General features: G+C 39.3%; 1 protein-coding gene across 1 annotated transcript in view; it reads left to right on the top strand.

Moving 5' to 3' along the window:
- Positions 1-21,743, top strand: part of LOC149833149 (zinc ion binding/nucleic acid binding/hydrolase) — a 149,652-nt gene that overhangs the window by 106,555 nt on the left and 21,354 nt on the right. The window contains exons 9-12 of the mRNA XM_090014940.1: positions 3,056-3,126; positions 3,234-3,321; positions 3,442-3,582; positions 3,659-3,885. Of these exons, the coding sequence (XP_089871066.1) occupies positions 3,056-3,126; positions 3,234-3,321; positions 3,442-3,582; positions 3,659-3,885 (527 nt within the window). The remainder of the gene's footprint in view (positions 1-3,055; positions 3,127-3,233; positions 3,322-3,441; positions 3,583-3,658; positions 3,886-21,743) is intronic.

The following is a 21,743-nucleotide window of genomic DNA, read 5'->3' as shown; positions in this document are numbered from 1 at the left end:
CTCTGCTTACAACCTTGGTTGAATGTGTTCCAGAAAACTAGGTTATTAGTTTTCTCCAAGAATGAACGAAATGAGAACTTCCATAATTTTGATTTTTGTATGCCTGGCTTTAAGTAAGATTCTCTTAACTCGCTTAAATCCATATTCTCATTTTGATGTTTGTTAACCTATAAATTGAATATATTTTCTTAATTCTGTTTCCCCCTCCTTTGATAATATGCACTGGACATGACCATGTTTGTATTTTTGATGCATGTCATTTGCAGGGAAACTTACACATTTTAGGCCTACTTGTGTATCTCGTACATCTATCGCTATCATAAAAATCTCAAATTGCGATCAACCATAGCAATGTGTTAATAGATGAAGTTCAATTCCTCACACGTTAAATGACATGTTTGAATCTGGCCATGCATGTGAACCAAATTGCACATGTGAATTGAGATGAACTTTATGCAGATTTTATGCCTGTAATAGTTTTTTCTACTGTAGTACTCTTGCAACAATTAGTTTTCTGATGCATGTTTGGACCAATACAGGAAAAAATTTCCTACATGGACATGCTGTATAACTGAAGGCTTAATGAGTGTTATACATGACCTTCTTGTAACATAATTTGGTCAATGAGGATGTGGCCTGTCAAACCACACAATCAGTGGCATGGCAACCAGTTGATATGTGCAAACCTAATAAACTATATGATAAGGGCAGGCTGCCTTTGCCAAGAAATCCCCTTGGCTAGCTGCCCAAGTCAGACGGACAACCAACTTTGGGAAGGTTGATAGACAACCAAGGAAGATGGTTTAACGCTTAAGCTGGGAAGCTTGGCAGGCTGAGAGTCTTAGTCCAGGAGATGGAGAAGATTTCCTACATGGACATGCTGTATAACTAAAAGGCTTAATGAGTGTTATACATGATCTTCTTGTAACATAATTTGGTCAAGGAGGATGTGGCCTGTGAAACCGCACAATCAGTTGCATGGCAACCGGTTGATATGTGCAAATCTAATAAACTATATGATATGGGCAGGCTGCCCATACCAAGAATCCCCTCGGCTTGCTGCCCAAGTCAGACGGATGACCAACTTTGGGAAGGTTGACAGACGACCAAGGAAGATGGCTTAACACTTAAGTTAGAAAGCTTGGATGCCCCCTACATGGGATCCATGATCCAGCCCACAGTTAAGACCCAAACCAAAACAATTTAGACCTAAACTCCTAACCAATAACCATTCTAAACCTATAAACCACTCATAACCAAGACCCAAACCTGATTGGATTTTACACTGGACGTATGCTATCATCCACCATGCCTCTGCGCGTGCTTTGTCTTCAAAGCGTGGTTCTTCCATCAGTCACCTCTTCCTTTGTGGTATTGGACTCTTCTGCTGGTTCTTTGATCTTCAGAATGGTGCAGCTCATAATTTCGGCAATATACACTAGGTTCTGGTGCACATCCAACTCAGCTTTGTGTGTTTGGGTTGCTGCACGTTGCATTGAAGATGCAACTAACACATCCTAGCTGCACACAACTTATCCCAGGTGGCTGGTTGTCCGGCTGAGGCATGCAAACACAACAAGTTGGTTTTCCTATGGCTAGTTGGCGTGGGATGACTAGCTTGTCACTGAGGAAGCAAGCTGGCAGCAAACACAATTTGTTTTTTGTTGTGTTGCTGTTGATTGTTGACTACGTTGGTTTGCAAGGTTGCCCCACAATTTTAGACTGAAGTGGCATAAAAGACTTGTTTTGTTCGATTATCAACTCTTTCAGATCTTTTAAGGGAATCGCCTTTTGAGCGATTCAAAGCGCCATGGGAAACCAATACAGTCTTTCAGAGGCTTAATATTAAGCACATGGCATGACACCACCACTTTTCGAGGCTTAATATTAATCACGTGTCATGAAACCACCATCTTTTAAATGGTTTTGAGGATTTTTTGCAGCATGGCTTGTGTCTCCTGCTGCCGCTTCTTATATGCTTTCATCTCAATCATGAACTCTTTCAACGTTATCTTTGGCTTGCAGGAATGCGGCTCTAGTACCGACTAACACAAGCAGGTTGTTTGTACAAAGAAATCCCCTCTGGCTTGCTGCTCAAGTCAGACAGATGACTAGCTTTGGGAAGAGAGGTAGGTGACCAAGGAAGGTGGAGTTGGCTTGGCTGGCTGAGAGCCCTAGCTACTCGGCTAGGGTATGCTTGTTGCATATTAGGAGATTTAAAATATTAGTGGGTTTTTCTTGAGAAGTTCTTGGAAAAATTTCTTGATTGTGATGTAAATGAACAAGATTGACAAGCCTTCAATTGTAAGTTAAGTTCCATCCACTAACTTGGTTGGACAAAACTTAAGTAATGATCAATGAAAGACTCATTAAATATTTTGTTATTCTCACAACCACATCTCTCAGTTCTAGACCTATCTTTCCTCTTTCGTGCAAGGACTTCACAGGAATTCTCAAAACATGGAACTCTTGTCCAAGATTAAAGCCTTCTTCTAGTTCAAGGCTTTCCTGATTATCTCCTTGGCTGACCTTAGAGTTATGAACTTCTGCTTTTCTGATATGTGGTCAACTTAATCTTATTCTGGTGTGTTTTATTCACACACGGAAATATGACCACGGAAAAATGTGGTGTTGATTCTCTTTTTCTTTGGTGAACCATCATGATGCAATATCTTTGGCTCAAGCACATCGTCCTATTCAATTTACGCTTTAGTTACTCTCCCAACTTGAAGGAAGAACTTGAGGGGATCTGTCCTTTTCATATTATTTGTGAAGAAAGTGTGGCTGTTATAGGGACAAGCCAACACAGGGAATTGATATATGAATGCTTATGTATATTATTTGCCAACATATCATGTTGTTTTCCTATTCAATAATGGCTGGAATGGTTGTTATCTTGGAATTGGTATAAATGCACTTTTACCTCTTCTGATTTGGTGATAAGTCTGATAAAGATTTTTTTTGCATTTCATTTGTCACTATTGTAGTTTTTGCATTTTTTTTTGTACTTCATCATCAGAATTTTACTGGTATCTTTTTTTCATGATTCTTACAGAAAAACAACAGTGGTTTAAGACGAGAACAGCTTTGTGACTGCCTAACTACATTATATGCAGAGGGAACTTGGTATTGAATTTCCTGCCTCCTTGGAAATCTTTACTGTATCACTAAAAAGAGCCTTCTTCTTTATGCTGACTTTTGTTTCAAATTTTCATCTACATGTGAACCCTTAGTTTGCAGCTAGCAAGAGTGATTTCCAAAAAGTTAGGGCTATGCATCTGTGTTTCTTATTTAGCTGATAACCTTCTTTGGCGCATCCAGGTTTCTGTCTGTTGCTCCTTTCCAAGTTGTGGCTTCTGCTAAATTATGAGATTACATTTGAGGTTATCTTTTAGATTGTTAGCTTTCTAATACTTTTATGTTCTTTCTATTTTCCTACAGAGACTGTTTTTCTTGGATGGGGAGCAAGATTTATCAGCCTTTCTATTAGTAGATCTGGGGCTGGTCAAATACTCATCCTATGTGATCAACATATCTCACTGTATTTTCCCAGCTCGAAGCGATCTTCTTGAGTATGAGGAGGTATTGCTTTTTTTTACAGAATGCCTGACTTCATGTTATATGCACTTGTTGTTTATGCCTGATGATATCCCTACAGGCTATAAGAGTGGCACAAGTAATGGATGAATCTTTAGATGAAAACAATATGGAGATGGTGTCGCAATGTATAGAAACATCTGAGAGATATCTTTCAAATCAAACAGAAGGATTGTCACAGTTTTCTTGTCATGAGCCTGCAGGAGCCCTTCTGTTTCACTTTTCAGCAGCATGGGTTTACTCAAAAGTGGCAACTTTAGGAGTTTCTGTCTTTGAGCGTGAACGCAGGTACCTTTATTCTTTCTTATTTTCAGTGCTTTGTTCATCTAAATTCTGGTCATGGATAGAGTGGAAGAGCTTACATACTTGTTGCTTTATGGCATGACTGTTGCCTGAGTCTCCAGCCTTTATTTTGTTCCTTTGAATTCAAATGTGTAATTTATCAACTGGTTAACATATTGAAAAATGCTATACAGATATTTGACTATAAACACTAAATGGAATGAACCAAAATCTAATGCATATTGCACCCATCTTGTTCCACAAGGATTATGTGAAGCAATTAGTAAATGGAAACTGCTACACATTTTCAATTTATATGATCAACAGAACATTTGATAATTTATGAATTTTGGCTATTTCATGTGGCCTCCTTATATATTCATTTTACCTTTTTTGGACCATTTTCTTTCTCCTTGTGAATGTTCATTTTGTGTTTGCTTATTGTTGATAATTTTCTATAATATTTCTAACTGGATATCTTCAAGAAGTCTCTTTTTAAAGCATATTTTCTTGAGATTGTTTCAGAGATTTTAAATGTGCTATCTTATATTCATTTCTTTACATGTTTTACTAGAATTTGGCTGGCAACAATATTCTCTTCAAAATTTTCCTGTTTTAAAAGCTACCATTTTTTTTATGAAAACCCCCTTTTTTGAAATCTCTTCATAGATCCCATCACCGTGAAGGTCTCAAAAATTGAGGTCTAGCATTGTGAATTAATTTAAAAATCTATCTACCAGTATTCTTTTGCACCATTCCAATAATGCACTTCCATTTTCTGTAACATTGTAGTTAGATTTATGCTCTTTTTTTTTTCATTTGTTGCATGTCATGTGGAACACATGGTAGGACAAGGGCCTGACTGGAAAGATACATATGTTCTTTCAATAGAAGTATGGGATGTGAGACTGATTTACTCCGCAATTTAAACAAATGGAAGTGTGATGCTGGTTGGATTCTAACTGATGATGTTTTAGTAGGCTTTAGTAGACGCCTCATACAATGAAGAAATCATCCTATGCCTCATAAGAAGATTATTAGGAACCATACTTGGCATTCAGGTATCCTTGTGTAAAGCTGCCTATTAGGCAGAAGAGATTGAGTTATTGATGTGAGATGTGGCCAGAAAATAGGAGGGGTTCCATTTTGTTAGAAATCCTATAGAATAAGAGTGAGAGAGGTTAGGGTTAGAGGAGACTCAACAAAAGAGGGAGAGAAACAAATGTTCATATGTTCAATATTGTGAATGAGGACCCTAATACACTTTAAAAGGGTCGACCCCCTTGAGACTTTAAAACAAAAAGCCTAAAAATACTAGTATACCCCTTTTATTATAGGGTATGCACATAATAGCTAATAAAAGTACTTTATATAACTTTATGCTACACTAAATTATATAGACTTTCGATACTGCCCTTCAAACTTGGAAGGATGTAAAGGAATCATTCAAAGTTTGGAAAGGAAAGAACTGAAATGCAAAGGAGAAAGACTTACATCTGCATTCTGATTCTTTGAGTTGACATGCTCCAAAGCTATAATCCCATCTTTATAAGCCCTTGTATAATGGCAGTTTATTTCAATGTGCTTAGTGCACTCATGAAACTCTGGATTCTTTGCAATATAAATAGCGCTCGTATTGTCACAATATAGCTGGGTTTTCTTTTTACATGGAATTCCCAATTCCTTTAATAGCCATCAAATCCAAATAATCTCAGCTACAACTTGAGCCATCACCCTGAATTCAACTTCTACAGTGGACAAGGCAACCCTTTGCTGCTTCTTGCTCTTCCACAAGATCAAGGAGCTTCCAAGGAAAATACAAAACCCTGTAGTGGAAGGAAGAGTGTGTAGGCTTCGTAGAGCTCTATATAGTCTCAAATAAACACCTCGAACTTTTGTCTTTACCTTGTACACTCATTTGCTTCCAATAATATTTTTCTTTGGAGGAGGTTTTACTAGATCTCATGCATGCATTCTTCAAGTGCATTCATTTCATCAACCATGGCTCTTTGCCACTCCTTTCCTGCTGCTTCTACATAGGACTTATTGTAATATCGCGTATTTTCACAATTAGTCATTTTGTGATTTTTTTGAAAATTTGGCTAAGTATAGAAGAAAAAACGGTAGATTCTTGATTTTAGGCCGATGCTTTCAAGTCTGGGCTAGGCCCAGGTCTCATTGTCAAGGCCTAAACAAGCCACTCAAAACGTGAGAAAAAGTTTTATTTTCAACCTTTAAATTCAAGTAAAATTCAATCCAGATTCGAGTTATTTTTTGGGCGAATTTCAGAAGCAAAATTCGAGTTATATATCGTTGGATGCATCTCGAAATTTTGAGTGTAAATGTATTTTACTTTTACGGATTCAGGCTACGATTGGCTCAAAAATCGTGTTTTTCAAAAAAAGACCACATCGACGAGCTGAGTCCGGATTTGGATCGGACTGGATTTGATCCAAATTAATATGGATCTGGACTCTATCCAAGACCCTCATTAATCTGGATTTGATTCAGCCCTAGACCCATTTGGATTTTTAAGATGGATTTGGATCTTAGATTTAGATCCAGATCCAAATATATGCCCAACGAATTTCCAACTTTAAATTCATTAGATACCTTTAACTTTAAGTTAATTAATGTTAAGAAGTCTCCTAAGTTAATATGGCAACTTTTGGAAGCTTCTGGATATTTATTTATTATTTTATAATTAATTAATTAATTCATAAAATTTATTTTTATAGTTGTTTAGGACTCCTTGATAGAGTCCCTTAAAAGACTTAATAAGGTTTTAGAAAGTCTATTTAAAATAGAACTTTGAAAAGTCAACTTAAAAAGGAATTTCAAATTTTTTGGAAGTTTAGGGTGTCACCAAAAAGGGAAACCCTCCGTCTGCAGCCATCTAGACGGGGCTGGAGAAGGGGGGGGGGTCACCCCCTTTTGCCTATTTAAACATGAGAGAGAGAGAGAGAGAGAGAGAGAGAGAGAGAGAGAGAGAGAGAGAGAGAGAGAGAGAGAGAGAGAGAGGCTATCTTCTCCAGCCATCCACGTTTTTTTCACCATCCAACCTTATTTTTCTTTGATCTACATTCATGGTACGGGTTTCCTCTCTTGATTCAAGTGAGAATTTGAATATAGATTGGATTTCCATGCAATATTTTGGTGGAAATTCATGGAAAAGAGTAAATCTAGATGTTTATTCTAAAATACATGGATGAGGATTTATGGATCCTCCTTTTATGGATGTATTTTTTATTTTATATATCTTGCCAAAAATAAATTTTTGTACATGCGTATTTCAATGCCAAAACAGAATTTTAATCCATGATAAATATGGCATTTCATGTGTTTGCATCACAGTAGATTTGACTTCTACGATTTGCCCAATGTATATGTTGATGGATGCATGTAGGCATGTGAAAGAATACTTAATATGTATGCATGTAGGCATGTGAAAGAATACTTAATATGTATGCATGTCTCAATAAAAAATCCACATAAGTATGTTAGGAATAGGTGCATATTTGAATGTAAGTCATTCTTACAAGCATACTTGATGTTGAATTCGTATATGGTTGCATATCATGCTTATTTAAATGCAAAGGGCATGGGTATGCTTATGCAATTATGCACACCTAAATGAAAGTTCACAAGGCACGACTGTGATTGGATTTATATACGCATACAGTGATGAACCTGAATAGGCATGCACACGTGCCATACAAATCTAATTTTTTTTTCTGGCACATGTGAATGCTAAACCTGTTTTTCAGTATACTTAATTTACCTTTTATCGCTGTTTTGATTGTCAGCCTATCCGAGTTGTGCTTGGCTGGGCAAGATCAGTCTTTGCCAAGCCCAGCCAGTCGGCTGGGCAAGGGCAGGTCTGGCAGCACTTGATAGGTGTTGACAGACTATACCAGGCCCAACCGATTGGCTGGGCATGTGTGTCTTTAATTTTTTTTTTTTATTCTTGTGGGTTGCGGTCTTGTCAGCAGGCCAGCTGAGCTCGGCTCGGCTGGCCTGACCTGGCAGTGCCTTGATAGGCCTGTCGAGCCTCAGGGATCTAGCCGAGTGGGCTCGGCTGGGCAAGTGTTTTAAAAAAAAAACCAAGAAATTTGTTATGCCCAAAACAATTGTACCTTTGTGAAAGACTTTCATGACCTTCTATTGCAGTGTACACTCAGTTTATGCATAGATTAGGTCCAGATTTTTCATGTTGCTGTTCAGCTGGTATTCATTCTATGTGCTTAATTGAATTTGGAATAAAAATTCATGTTATATAAATTTCCAGAATTTACTATTTGAATTGAGTTACTAATGCGTCTTAAAAATGGAAATTTTCTCAAGCTTGGTTTGATACATTGTGCTTGATCAAAATATTATTGCATAGTGGCTCTCTTGTACATAATTGCATGAATGTTCACATATGTTAATTGAAAAGATTCATGAATGAAAGCATGCATTTGATATGAATATGAGAACTGAATGAAAGCATGCACTTGGCATGGTTGTGTGAACTCATGCACATGCATATGAATATTATTGTTTCATGCATATCTCTAAATTGGCATATATGATTATGCATTGAAAGACATGTGAAATGAATGCATAATGGCATGTGATTCATGATTTTTGCATGAGAATGCATAGATGATCAAAAGAGATCATCATAGGCCGTGTTAGCCTTGAGCATGTGCTGCTCTTTGTTTTAGTTGTTCCATGCATTGCAAAAATCAAATGTGATATTATAGTTTTAATTGCATTGTTCTATGTTGCCATGGGCTGTGGTCCCGTGAAAAACTTCACATGTTGATTTGCGAGCTTGTGTTATTAATTTTGCATGTTGAATTGCAAATTAAAAGAGACGAATTAATAATAAGATAAAAGAAATTAAAAAAACAGTGTAATCTACGTTTCCTTGATGTCCCTTTTATAGTATGAGAATCTTGGATATTGCTGTTTTGGAGAACCGTGATGATACTAAAACTCCGTGTGTTTTGTTGTTACCCCTAAACCCAATATTGAGGTTTTTCTCCTCGCTACGGTTTTAGGAAGAATCCGCCACTTTACCTGGGGGGTGTGTAGACACAATTGTTGTTTTGGTATACCAAGAAAGTGACACTTGTGGATTTGGATGTCCCTGGTGTCCCGACATTAGATTTAGATGTCTAATATTCTGAAGGCTGTTTCGGTCGAGAGCTAAGTTTGGAACCCAATAATAAAATATAACTTGTGTGCTAAGTTATCCTAGGGACCTAATTTAACATCGAGAAATTTTACCCGTTTGGAGTATTTCCGGGCAACAGTAATAAAAAGTGAAACTTAAATTGTGTGCATTTAATAGGGACATGCATATGAAAAACAAATCTGATAAAAGTTAATAATTTATTCATGTATGTGCACTGAAATCATGTATATTTCTGCTATGCATTAGACTATTCATATTTACTTGTTCTCTTAATTGTTGTATATTGGTAAATGCATGATGTTTGTTCCCTAATGCATGTTAAATGTCTTTATTACTTAAGTGATGGTCCCTGTTTAATAAATTGTTCCCTCATGCTTAATAATTGTTCTCTAGTGCATGAATGGTTAATTGAATTATAAATTTGTCATAATTACATCCCTTTAAAATATTGCATGAATCTTATTTGTTTTCTTTGTACTTATTTATTTCATTAGAGAGATCTGTACATAGAATTCTTTGGATTCTGACACCACTAATTTTGTGTTTTTCACAGCTTCATAGGCTCAGTGAGGCGACTTGCTTTCAAAAGGGCTACAAGGGGACCACACGATTGCTTGATAGATTCTTTTGGACAACGTGAATTTTCTTTTTTACAATTGTTTAAAAAAAATAAAATTTTTGCCACTTTTTCACAGGTACGAGTTGTGGTCGTTACATTTATGCTCAACATAGGAATGGATTAAGGCTAAGAAAGCATGATGTTGAGGTGCAAAAGACTCATAAGATACAAACGGGACGAAAGTACAGAAGATCTAAGACTTTTACGTACCTAACCAGAAGAAGAAGAGAATGGTAACTCTAGATTTTGTTGTTGTGCATGATCAACTCTTATAAAAACGAGATCAAGATTGGCCCTTTCACTTCCCTACTTTTCCACTTGTTCTAGAAATTGAATTTCAATCGAACCTTCATGTCTCCTTGAGTAGGTCTGACCAAACCTGTCTCCTCGATCTAGAACTTATTCCCCTTGACTCTCTATCCTCTCTCTCTCATTTTTCCTTTCTTCAAAAAAAAAAGGACAAGTCATACTCATTTTTTGACTTTTCTTCAAACCAGAGTTACCGGAAGCGCCTAGGCAAAAGGGGAAGCGCGAAACGTCGCGCTTCCGAAGCGTGAGGGGAAGCGTCCCCCTTTTATGGGAAGCGCGCTTCTTCCACGCTTCCCCCACATTTCCCCCACGCTTCTCCCTCGCTTCCCCCTCACTTCCACATTTTTTCCATTTTTTTCGCTTCCCCCTCGCTTCCGGTTCGCTTCCGAGACGGTTCAGAATTTTCTTCTAAGTGGTCCCCCGCATCCCCGCTTCCTAAATTTTTGAAAGTGCCTCGCTTCCCGTATCGCTTCCCGCTCCCGCTTCCTCGACTGGTAACTCTGCTTCAAACTGACTAAGGTATAACACATTTTCCTGAAATACAATGTGCCTGGATATCCACACTTTCTTTTCAACTGGGTCATAGCACTTGTATCCTTTTTGGCCCTCGAAAAAACTAAGAAAGCAACATTTGACAGTTTTAGGAGATAACTTGTCTTTGTATCTGTCAGCTAGCAAAACAAAACATACACAACTAAACACCTTTGAAACTTTTTCATACAGTTTTTTAAGGGAAGATATGCCTTTAAGTACTCCAGAAGGCATACGATGTATTTGATAAATGCTTAATTGAACTGCATTTGCCTAAAACACTTTAGGTACTCTTCCAAATAAAAGAGTTCTTGCTGTTTCTAAGATATGCCATTTTTTTCTCTCAATTACACCATTTTGCTCGGAAGTGTATAAACAGGACTATTGGTGAACCACACCGAGCTCTTGCAGGAATCTTTCAAACACATAACTAATGTATTTACCACCAGAGTTAGTACACCAAGTTTTAATCGTAGCTACAAATTGACTTTCAACCATGGTACAAAAGCTTTTAAAAGTTTCAAAATGATCACTTCTATTTTTTCATAAAGTATATCCAAGTTAACCATGTACAATTATCTATGAAAGCCACAAAATAGGATAATTCTCCTTTTGACACAATAGAAGGACCAATACATTTGAATGTACCAACTTAAAAGGACTTTCTGACTCCCTATCACTAGACTTGAATTGTAGAGGATGACTCTTGGCCAATCTACAACTCAAACAATCTTTAACATGATTTGACACAACTAGCTTGGATTTTCCAAAAGTTCTTGAGGACACTAAACTTTGCAACCTAGAGCTGAAAATATTCCCAAGCCTTTGGTATTACAAAATAGACTCATCCAAAAGTGAAGCTTCATATCCGATTCTAACTTTCTTCTACTTCCTCATATCTATCAAATTCAGGTAGTAGATGTAATACCCGACAATTTTTCATAGATTTTTGTTTGAATCTAAGGTAATGAATATTTTTGACAACTTGTTTTATGACTTTTGATTACACGGTTGCGACCACATCGAAATTATGAAAAGAATGCAAGTGATTTCGTCGAAATCAGAGCTCGTAAGCTCGTGAAAACTTGCTCGACAATCGCAATGGAAAATTTGCAATTTTGAAGGTCTATTTTATGAGTTCCGAACACTTGGTTGCATTCGTATCGAAAAACCAAGAAGAACGGTTTTGATTTCATCGAAATCAGAGTTGAAACTCATTTGGAACATAGTCGACAATGCCAAGGGTAAAATGGTCATTTTATAATTATTGTTGAGGTATTTATGACCAGAAGGTCATACCCATCCATCTTATGGTTGACCAAGCTCAATCAATCATATTTATTAATTCCATAATATATATATATATATATATATATATATATATATATATATATATGTGTGTGTGTGTGTGTGTGTGTGTGTGTAAGAACATGTGTACATTAGTTAGGATCTAGTTGGGGAAACTGAATTCTTCAACTAAATCCAGTTAGCTTAACCCCAACCAAATTTAAATATGGTTGGGCACACTTTGGGTTTGGAACTAGACCTTATCTAAGGTCTTGATCCAATACCCATTAGACAGCCGTGCCTACAGTTTACACCCATGGTATTTCACTCTTCACAAGTGTTGAAAATTTTCACTAAGGCTTCACGTGGTCACCTTGGTGTTGCCAAGGGCCACTCTCTTGCCTATTTAAAGAGGAGGGAGGGGCCTCTCATTCCTCATCTCCCACACTCCCTACTTCAGGTTTCCTTCTCTCCTCCTCTTTCACTCCCTCTCAATCCATCCCTTTCCTTTATGTGGTAGCTGCACCACCACTACCAACTGCTCATCCACCACCTGCTCAGCCACCTTAGCTGCACTATTCAGCCACCAATTGCTCAGCCACTTTAACTGCACTACCCAGCCACCACTACCAACTGCTCAGCCCCCTATTCACCTGCACAGCACTCTGCACCCCCTGCATTAGCTGCACTACCCAGCCACTACCACCATCACCATCTGCTCAGCCCCTCTTCACCTGTATAGCACTCTACTCCACCTAACCTAGCCACCTGTTGCATCTGCACAGGCTTGCATCCAGCCACCATCCTCACCACAACCAATCCTTTTGGCAGTTACCTAACTCAGCCACTCCATCTACCACCACCACTCAGCCATTAGCCAACCACCTGCAACTGAATCACCACCATCTCCACCACTTGACCAGGTTCAGCCCTAGCAATCTGGTTCACAACTCACCAGGCCTGCACTTAGTCAGATAACCAAACCCGGTTCAGTTTTGACTAAGTCACTGACCCGAGTTCCTCGCGCTATCCAATTCAGTCACTATCATCAGTCAGCAACGCGACTCACTTCACCTTCGCACATCAAAAATTATCGCGGAGGAAAGTTCCACTGGGATTTTTTGAAATTTTCCGTTTCTTATCATCGCGACCTCTAAGATAAGCTCTATCCAAATGCGTGTGGATTCCAAATATTTAATATATTTTGGAAATATACATGTTCGCTTATATTATGCATGACATATTCATTTTGTCTCATGAATAATATATATATATATATATATATATATATATATATATATACACACACACACACACATTGGATTTCAAATAAAGTAGTTTGTTATACTTCGAATAAAACAAATATATTTCAAATAAAATAATAAGTTTTGATATGTATCCTACTTAAAATAAAATAATCATACTTCAAATAAAATAATAGTTTTTGAACGTACCATACTTTGAGAAAATGAATTATATCTCGAATAAAATAATAAAATAGTAGTATGCATCATACTCTGAATAAAATATTATAAAGACGCATGCATATATTTTGAATAAAATAATACTTTTCGCTTATTTTGCTTTGTGAAGATAAAATATTGGATGCATAGATCTACGTGCATCTTTGCTTAGCTCAAGAATAGAGCTCTGGGTTCAAAGAACCCTACTGACAATGGAATAACCCACTCCAAATAAAAGGGAAAAGAAAATAGTTGCGGCCCAAAAGAGGCGAAGATCATAGGGACTTTTCTGCTATACAATAGTGTATAGGGCATACTTTCGTTCTGGGATTAGCTCGTATACGAGATTAAAATAAATTAACTCCCAAAGTGTAAAACAAAGCACTATCTGATAAATAAAACATGCCTCCACACAAAACTTAAGATATTGATCCGCCATATTGGCGAAATGCTCGTAAATACAAAGCAAAGTACTGATTGGGTCAGGTACACATACATGACTTCAGTTATTTTCTGAAAAACGGGTACTTGGATAAGTGAACTGCATTCTGGCCTACACAATGTAAGGCACTTAAAATAATCCTGGAAATAAAGATAACCCTTTTGACCCATTCTGTTTTGATCTCTACCTTGGAGAAGGTAGATGGTATAATCTCGAGTGATTATGTTCTGATTTTTTTTGGGAGCAAGGCGTCCCAGTGGTCTCAACTCACTCGTAGGTTTACGGAGGCCAGGGCTATCCATGTGTCCTAAGTGATAGATCCCCAACTATTGCAGTAGTCCAGGATGCATCCTACTTTCTGTTCTGCCTTAACAGTGATTTTCCCGGTCACGGACCACCCGCTTTGGGTCCGCTACAGTTTGGTACCTAGGATTAAAACATCTGAGAATAATACACCCTCGGAATGCCTCAGCTGTTTGCGATGTTCTTCTCCCATGTACCAGGGTGGATGGTTAATTATCAAAACAAAGACCCTTTTTAATCACAATTTGAAATGAAAATATGCCTTAATTATGCAAACAATTCTGTTCTGTATTCTGTCTTACTTTTTAGTAAAAATGTTTTATTTGATTTGATTGATTATGTTTAATATTTTGAATTACTGGAATTGGTATAGACTTACCAGACTGTCAGAATTCTGACCCTTTAATGGGTTTTTGTTTAGCTACAGGTGAGTGAATGCAATAGGGCAGGAGCGATATTGAGGAACTAGTACCCTTCAGAGGATCCAGGGACCAGCTTGGGACTTTTGTTCATAATATTTTGTATTCCCAAGTTTTGAACTATTTGTATGTTTTGTCAAAAATGATGTAAATAATATTTTGGTTTTTACTCTGATAATAGCTTTGTCTTATTTCACCCCTCTCAAAATTTTCAAAACCAGATTCAATATTTAACCATTTTTCGCTGCCAATATTTAAAAAGAAAAAATTTTAAAATTTTTGGTAAAATTCGGATTTTAAATTTTGGGGCATCACAATACAAATCTTTTTTCCTATGTCCAATCCAGAGTTACCAGTCGAGGAAGCGGGAGCGGGAAGCGAGGCACTTTCAAAAATTTAGGAAGCGGGGAAGCGTGGGACTACTTAGAAGAAAATTCCGAACCGTCTCGGAAGCGTCCTAGGAAGCGAACCGGAAGCGAGGGGAAGCGAAAAAATGGGAAAAATGGGGAAGCGCGCTTCCCATAAATGGGAAGCGCGTTTCCCATAAAAGGGAAACACACTTCCCAGCTTCGGGGAAGCGCGCTTCCCCTTTTACCTAGGCGCTTCCGGTAACTCTGGTCCAATCCCATCTTTTTCCCTGACAACTGATCCTGCACAACACAAACAACAAAAGAGAAGATAACATTACTGTTGAGTTTGGTAATTTGACCAACAAAAATAAGGTTCATAGCAAGAGATGAAACATGTTAAAATTGAGAAAGATTAATTTTACTATCAGGATAAGAGTCATACATAATTGAACCTACTTTAGAGATAGACATAGATAAACCATCTGCAGTGCAAAAAATGCCACTGTAGGGATGATCGTTGGCTAGAATAAACTCATGAGGTGTCATATGACACGAAACCCTAGAGTCTATTAGCCAACCAGAGGAAAGACTGGAGATACCTGAGAAAGCAGTACTAGAGGAGGAGCCAGGTGTGAAAGAGGTAGAAGGGCCAACGACTGACTGAGCAATAAGCTGCAATTGTTGGATCTGATGCTGAATCCCTTGTTGTACCTGTACTAGTCTTTGAATCTGCCCACTACCCATCACTTCACTGCCAACTCATAAAGAACTGCCTAACTGCTCATCCTTAGGCATTACACCCTCACTCTTGGTAGAAACTGCAAATGCACCACCTTTCTTTTTCTTGAGAATGACACAATAGTTCTTCATATGACCAAAGCCCTTGCAATAGTGACACTGAATAAATCTAAGGTCACCTCTTCCACCAAATCCTATCTCTCCTCGTCCTCCAGTCCTACCACCACCTCTGCCTCCAGATCTGCTACCCATCTGCCTAGGCACAACCATAACATTATCTCCAAGGGGAAAGATCCAACATACTTTATCTTGGTCTCTTTTGTAATTAATCCTGTAATGACCTGAGTTAGAGATGGTAAGTGAGAACGATGCAGAATGACACTTCTTGTTCCATCAAACTCAGGTCTATTTGCTATAAAAAGCTCAATAACTCTGTGAGTCTCCTCGTGGTGATCAAGAAGCCGCCGACAAGTTTGACATGATGTACAAGACTCACACTTGGTATACTTTTCACACTTCTTTTGACTCTTCATAAGAGGAAGAGCATTCCAGTTTCTCTGCATATCAGAATAAAATTCTTTAATGGATTTGTTTCCTTGGCACATACTTTTCAACTCTTGAGTGAGTTGATAATGCCTTGCCCAAGTTTCTTTTGCCAGGCAAAATTTAGAAATATTCATACAATTCTCTACGCCACATACCCGAATCCATGCCTTGACTTTTGCATTGTTTATAACCCATTCCTTTATAGACTTATCAAAAGCCTCGTCAGAGACCTTGGGTTTTAACTTTAAACCATCCAAGTAACCTCCTAAACCTTTCCCCACAAGTACCGCTTCCAGGAAATCAGCCCAATATGCATAATTAGTTCCATTCAACTTTACTGGAATAATTTAGATCTTCTCATTCTCCATGACTCAAACAATCCCCAAACTACAATTCAACCTGCATACAATACATATTCACAACAAAAAAATAAAACCCAATGAGTTCCACAATAGGGTATCTAATAAAAAACAAGCTCCACACTCAAGAAAAACTACTTAAGCATATAACCAGTAGTGAATCTCAAGAAATCACCACACGAATGCACACAACAAGACCAAATATTCTTCACACCCAAGAATATTTCCTGTAAGATTGACATTATAGCAACAACCAAACCAAATAACCTACCAAGAAAAGTAATAATCTGGCATACTATAGAGATTCTTCCAAGAGCAACACAAAAAGATAGCAGCAAGACCTCTAATCACACCAATCAAAGGGGGTCGACTAAGCATCCAAAATCTTCAAACACCTGCTGAACAACTACCAAAATATGCATCTGACATGATACTATGCGGATTCACACCCAATACTGCAGAAACAACACCAAACTGAGAGCACAATGTACTCAACATGGACAACACAGTTATCGCCTGAAGTAGGAACCCAAAATCTCAATAGAACTCACTCAAATCCAATCGAGCAACCCCCAAAATGGATTCCACAAATTCCTTACACAAAAACGACCATGTAAGATCCAAACACAACCACTAGAACCTACCGATAGGCTTTATATGCATAAATCTATCAAAACATGACACCAAGAGGGGCGATATTAAAAAATTCTTAGAAAAATCACAAAAAATCCAAACAAGTCCAAATCCAATGAAGTTTGATTTGTAGAACTTCTAAAATCAAACCCTACCAAGTGGAGGAGCACGTCTAACCAAAATTGGTATGAAAAGATCAGTCAAGATCAGTCGTTCCTTCAAGGATGACGTCAGTGTGAAATATGCTGGTGGAAGCTGTGTCCTACACAAGCAAACAAACAAGAGAGAAAATAGGAAGAAAGAGAGAATTTGAAAACTGAATCGACATCTCTCTCTTTTAGGGTGTCGTCTTTTCTTATTATATTAGTGTGGTTTTTTTACAATAATGCCTCTTTACAATAGAAGGAATACATGAATGATACAACCTTAATTGGGTTTGAATCTGGATCCGGATCCAAACCTGGATCTACTATAATCTTAACACGCCACTTCAAACAGTGCATAGTTAAGGATCATGGACAGTTTGGACTTCAAATACCAATGACGATGTTCAGTAAGGGCCTTAGTAAAAAGATCAGCTACTTGGTCTTCTCCTTTGATGAAAACAGGATGGATTTCTTTTGCCTCCACCTTCTCTCTGATAAAGTGTTGGTCTATCTCCACACGTTTCATTTTGCCATGTTGTATCAGATTTGTGGAGATAGCAACTCCACTACGATTATCACAATATAATAACGAGCTGGACATATGTTGACACAAAGTGAATAAGATGTGTTTGATCCATGCAACTTCTGCAGTGACTACGGCCATGGCTCAATATTCTGCTTTAGTACTTAAAGGAGCGGCAATCTTCTGCTTGCGACTAACCCAAGATATAAGATGAAAACCTAAATAGACTCCATAACCAGTGACTGATCTTCTTGTAATCGGATCATGAGCCCAGTCAACATCAGAATATGCAATGATATTAATGAATACTTGGGAGCTTATTGAATCAGGTTTGGCATATATAAGACCATTTGAGAGTACCTTTGATGTAACAGAGAATTCTCTTTACGGCCTCCATATGTTTCACCTGGGGCTTATGCATAAACTGTGAAACCTGATTCACTGAAAAAACCAAGGCTGGTTGAGTAAAAGTCAGGTAATGCAAGGCTCCAACAATGCTGTGATATTTTTCTGGTTTCGAAAAATCTTCATCATCAGAGGATAGATTGCCCAGTTGAGTATGTGCAGCCATAGAAGTGTTTACGGGCTTGCATTCCAACATACCACTACGGTGAAGGATGTCTCGGTCATACTTGTGATGCGATAAGACAAGACAATCTGGTTGTTGGTCAACCTGCACTCCTAAAAAAACCAAAGAAGACCCAAATCTTTCATGTGAAATCGACTATGGCGCATAGATTTCAGTTGCGCAATCTTGGTTTCATTACTACCCGTAATGATTATGTCATTCACATAAACCAAAACAATAGTGAGATCTGATTTGTCGCATTGGACAAACATAGAGTAGTCATTAGTGACTTTGCTCAAACCCAAGAGAGCGAACAACAATGCTGAAACCAGGCTCACGATGTCCATATATAGCTTTCTTTAACTTGAGCACAGTGAGGTGTGTGTCTCTTCAGGATATCTAGGTGTGTGCTCCATATATATCTCTTCATACAAATCACCATGGAGAAAAGCGTTATATATCTCTTCATACAAATCACCATGGAGAAAAGCGTTCTTGACATCCAATTGGAAGAGGTCCCACCCATTAGAGACAGCTAGAGATAAAATGATACGAATGATGCCCATGCGAACTACTGGGCTGAATTTTTCATCAAAATCTAACCCATGTTCCTGAGTATAGCCTTTGGCTACCAAACTTGCTTTGAATCCTTCAATGCTGCCATCTCACTTCCATTTGATTTTATACACCCAGTGACATCCAACGACATTCTTATCTGTAGGCCTAGAGACAACATCCCACGTACCATATTCATGAACTCCAAGTTCTTCATTCATATCATCTGCCACCGTGGGTTTCAGATGGCTTCAACAAAAGATCTCGGCTTTTTTATGATTGTAATACCCGTGCTTTAAAAAAATGTTTTGGATCCAGGTTGGATCCGAGCGGATCCAACTCGGATCCGGGTCACAGGCTTCCTCACTCATGTTCTATTTAAACCCCCCACAGGGGGGTTTTCTGTTTTTAAAACACCCAAAACTCGACCCCGAAACCCCCGACGCGACACCCCGAGTCACACTCTTGTTGTCTCTCAGGCCGGAGTTTTCCCTCCACTGTAACTCTCTTTCCCTCACCGGAACCCCGACATCCCTCTTTGCACCTCGCTGGAGCCCTCCCGCCTCTCTGTTTCACCTTTTCCCCCCTCGTTTCTTTCTTCCTGTTGTTGGCACACCCGGATCAATATTGCCTCTTAGGTACGCTCGCTGCTCTCTCTCTCTCTCTCTCTCTCTCTCTCTCTGTTTTCGACAGAGAGGAGGGTGCCACCGTCGATCCATCACTAGATGCCGACAAACAGGAGGTGGGCGACAACCCCGCTCCTCCTCTTCTTCTCTTCTCTGCACTCTACCAGATGGAGAGAGAGGGCAGCTCTGCCACTCTCTGCTCCTCTCGCTTCTTCTATGCTTGCTCCCTGACTGAATGGGAGAGGCATAGCATGTTGCCTTCCCACCGATCTTATCTGCTCTCTATCGGTTGGGAGAGGCATGCCAGCCGACCGCCTCCCTTCCGTTCCTCTTCCTCGTTGGCGTTTCCTGCCAGTCGAGAGAGGCGGGCGAGCCACCTTGCTGCCCTCGGCTTCCTGCCACTGAATGGACCAAGGGTTGACCCCCCCTCCCTCCTAGTTGCCTCAGTTTCCCAGGTCGAGGGTCGACACCTCGGTTCCCCTGGTGAACCACGACCACTGCCACCCACGACCGACCCTCCTCTTCCTCACTTGTCAGTGACCTTGACCCTGATCATCGAGCTCACCCCCTCTTTTTTTTGGGTTGCTTAACCTGCCGAGCTAAGCTCGGCTAGAACCGAGCTCAGCTCGATCCCCGCCTTCAAACTGAGCCCACCCCCTCCTTTTTCCTTTTGGTTGCTTAGCCTGCCGAGCTAAGTTCGGTTGGAACCGAGCTCAGCTCGGTCTCCGCCTTCAGAACGAATTGGCTCAGTCGTGCTTTACCCCCGATTCTTGTACCAAGCCCGGCTCGGTTTGGTTGGTTCGAACTGGGTTCAGGTTTGACCTCTGTGATGCGATTGTCGTCACGATAAGGTTTTAATAACATCCTTTATGCAGCGTAGCATAATTCTTTTAGTTCTCCACACCAACACAACGGATACGACACATTTACCAAGCCACGAGCCTTTAAGAACCTACACTCGAAATCGTCGGCGAGTCAGACCATCTCCGAGGTAGGAAAAAGTTGCATTCGAGGACAAATGATTGAATACTTCTAACTTGTATATATATATATATATATATATGCTTTTAACTCAAGGAAGCCGCTTTGTGTATTCTTGTCCATTTAAATTGTCATTTACGTTGCCGCAACGTTGTAATGTGCACAGGGTCTTGCTTATGCAATTTATTTAGCCGATATGCGGTTTTGTACATCGTGCATTGCTTACACAATTTATTTAGCTGATGTATGGTTTTGTATATCGTGTATTGCTTGCACAATTTATTTAGTTCGTTGCATGATTTTGCACACCGGGCCTTGCTTTATGTCATTTACTTTAATGGCAGCTGCTACAACCAAAGTAACATGGATCAGACACCTGTTGACAGAAGTAGCAGAATCGATTTTCAAAAGCATTCTTTTGTGTGACAATCAAAGTGCTCTCAACATGTCATTCAATACTATCTACCACAGCTATGCCAAACATATTGAAATTGATCAATATTTTGTAAGACAGAAGGTCGAAGAGAAGGAAATTGAACCAGAATACGTACGGACTGCTGATCAAGTTGCTGACTTGTTTACAAAAGGACTTATCAAGGACATATTTTAGATGTTAAAAGGCAAGTGTTCATTGTTTAAAACCTTGTACAACTTGAGGGAGGGTGAAAAGACGTCATTCGCGATTGGGTCTGGATCTCAGGATCCAGACCCAATTCATTTTATTTAAACACATGCTCATTAATGGCATGTTGTAATTTTAACATATCATGTAATGGGTATTTTTGTACTCTACTATTGTACTTGTGTATACTTAATGAGAAATGCAAGCAACCAAATACCCTAATCATGGATCTTTTACAGCAGCCACGTTCTCTCTCCCCCTTCTGTGCTGGTGCTTGTGGATGAACGAAGAAACCCATGATTTCTACCAGCGAAGCCCCTGCCGATCTGCTTGAAAAGAAGGGCATGGGCAAAAGCCCCTGCTGACCGATTATGCATAGGCAGCAGGGGGCGTTGCCCCTGCTGGCCTACCGGAAAGTGAGAGGCTGGGGCCTTGGGCCGACCTATAATATGCAGGCAGCAGGGGGCGTCGCCCCTGTCGACCTGCCAAAAAAAGGCAGGCTGGGGCTCCAGCCCCTGCCAAGCGACCAAGGATTCAGGCGGCAGGGGAATCACCCATGCCGGCTTGCCAGAAAACAAGCAGGGGCTGCCCTTGCTGGCCTGCCAGAAAACAAGCAGGGGCTTTACCCACTGCCGATCGAATAAATTTCAGGCGGCAGG

The sequence above is a fragment of the Nuphar pumila genome, chromosome 7, assembly GCF_984573655.1.
Source record: "Nuphar pumila chromosome 7, dmNupPumi1.hap1.1, whole genome shotgun sequence".
Lineage (NCBI taxonomy): Eukaryota > Viridiplantae > Streptophyta > Magnoliopsida > Nymphaeales > Nymphaeaceae > Nuphar > Nuphar pumila.
The sequence above is the reverse complement of the archived record's forward strand: the minus strand, read 5'-3'. Positions and strand labels throughout refer to the sequence as shown.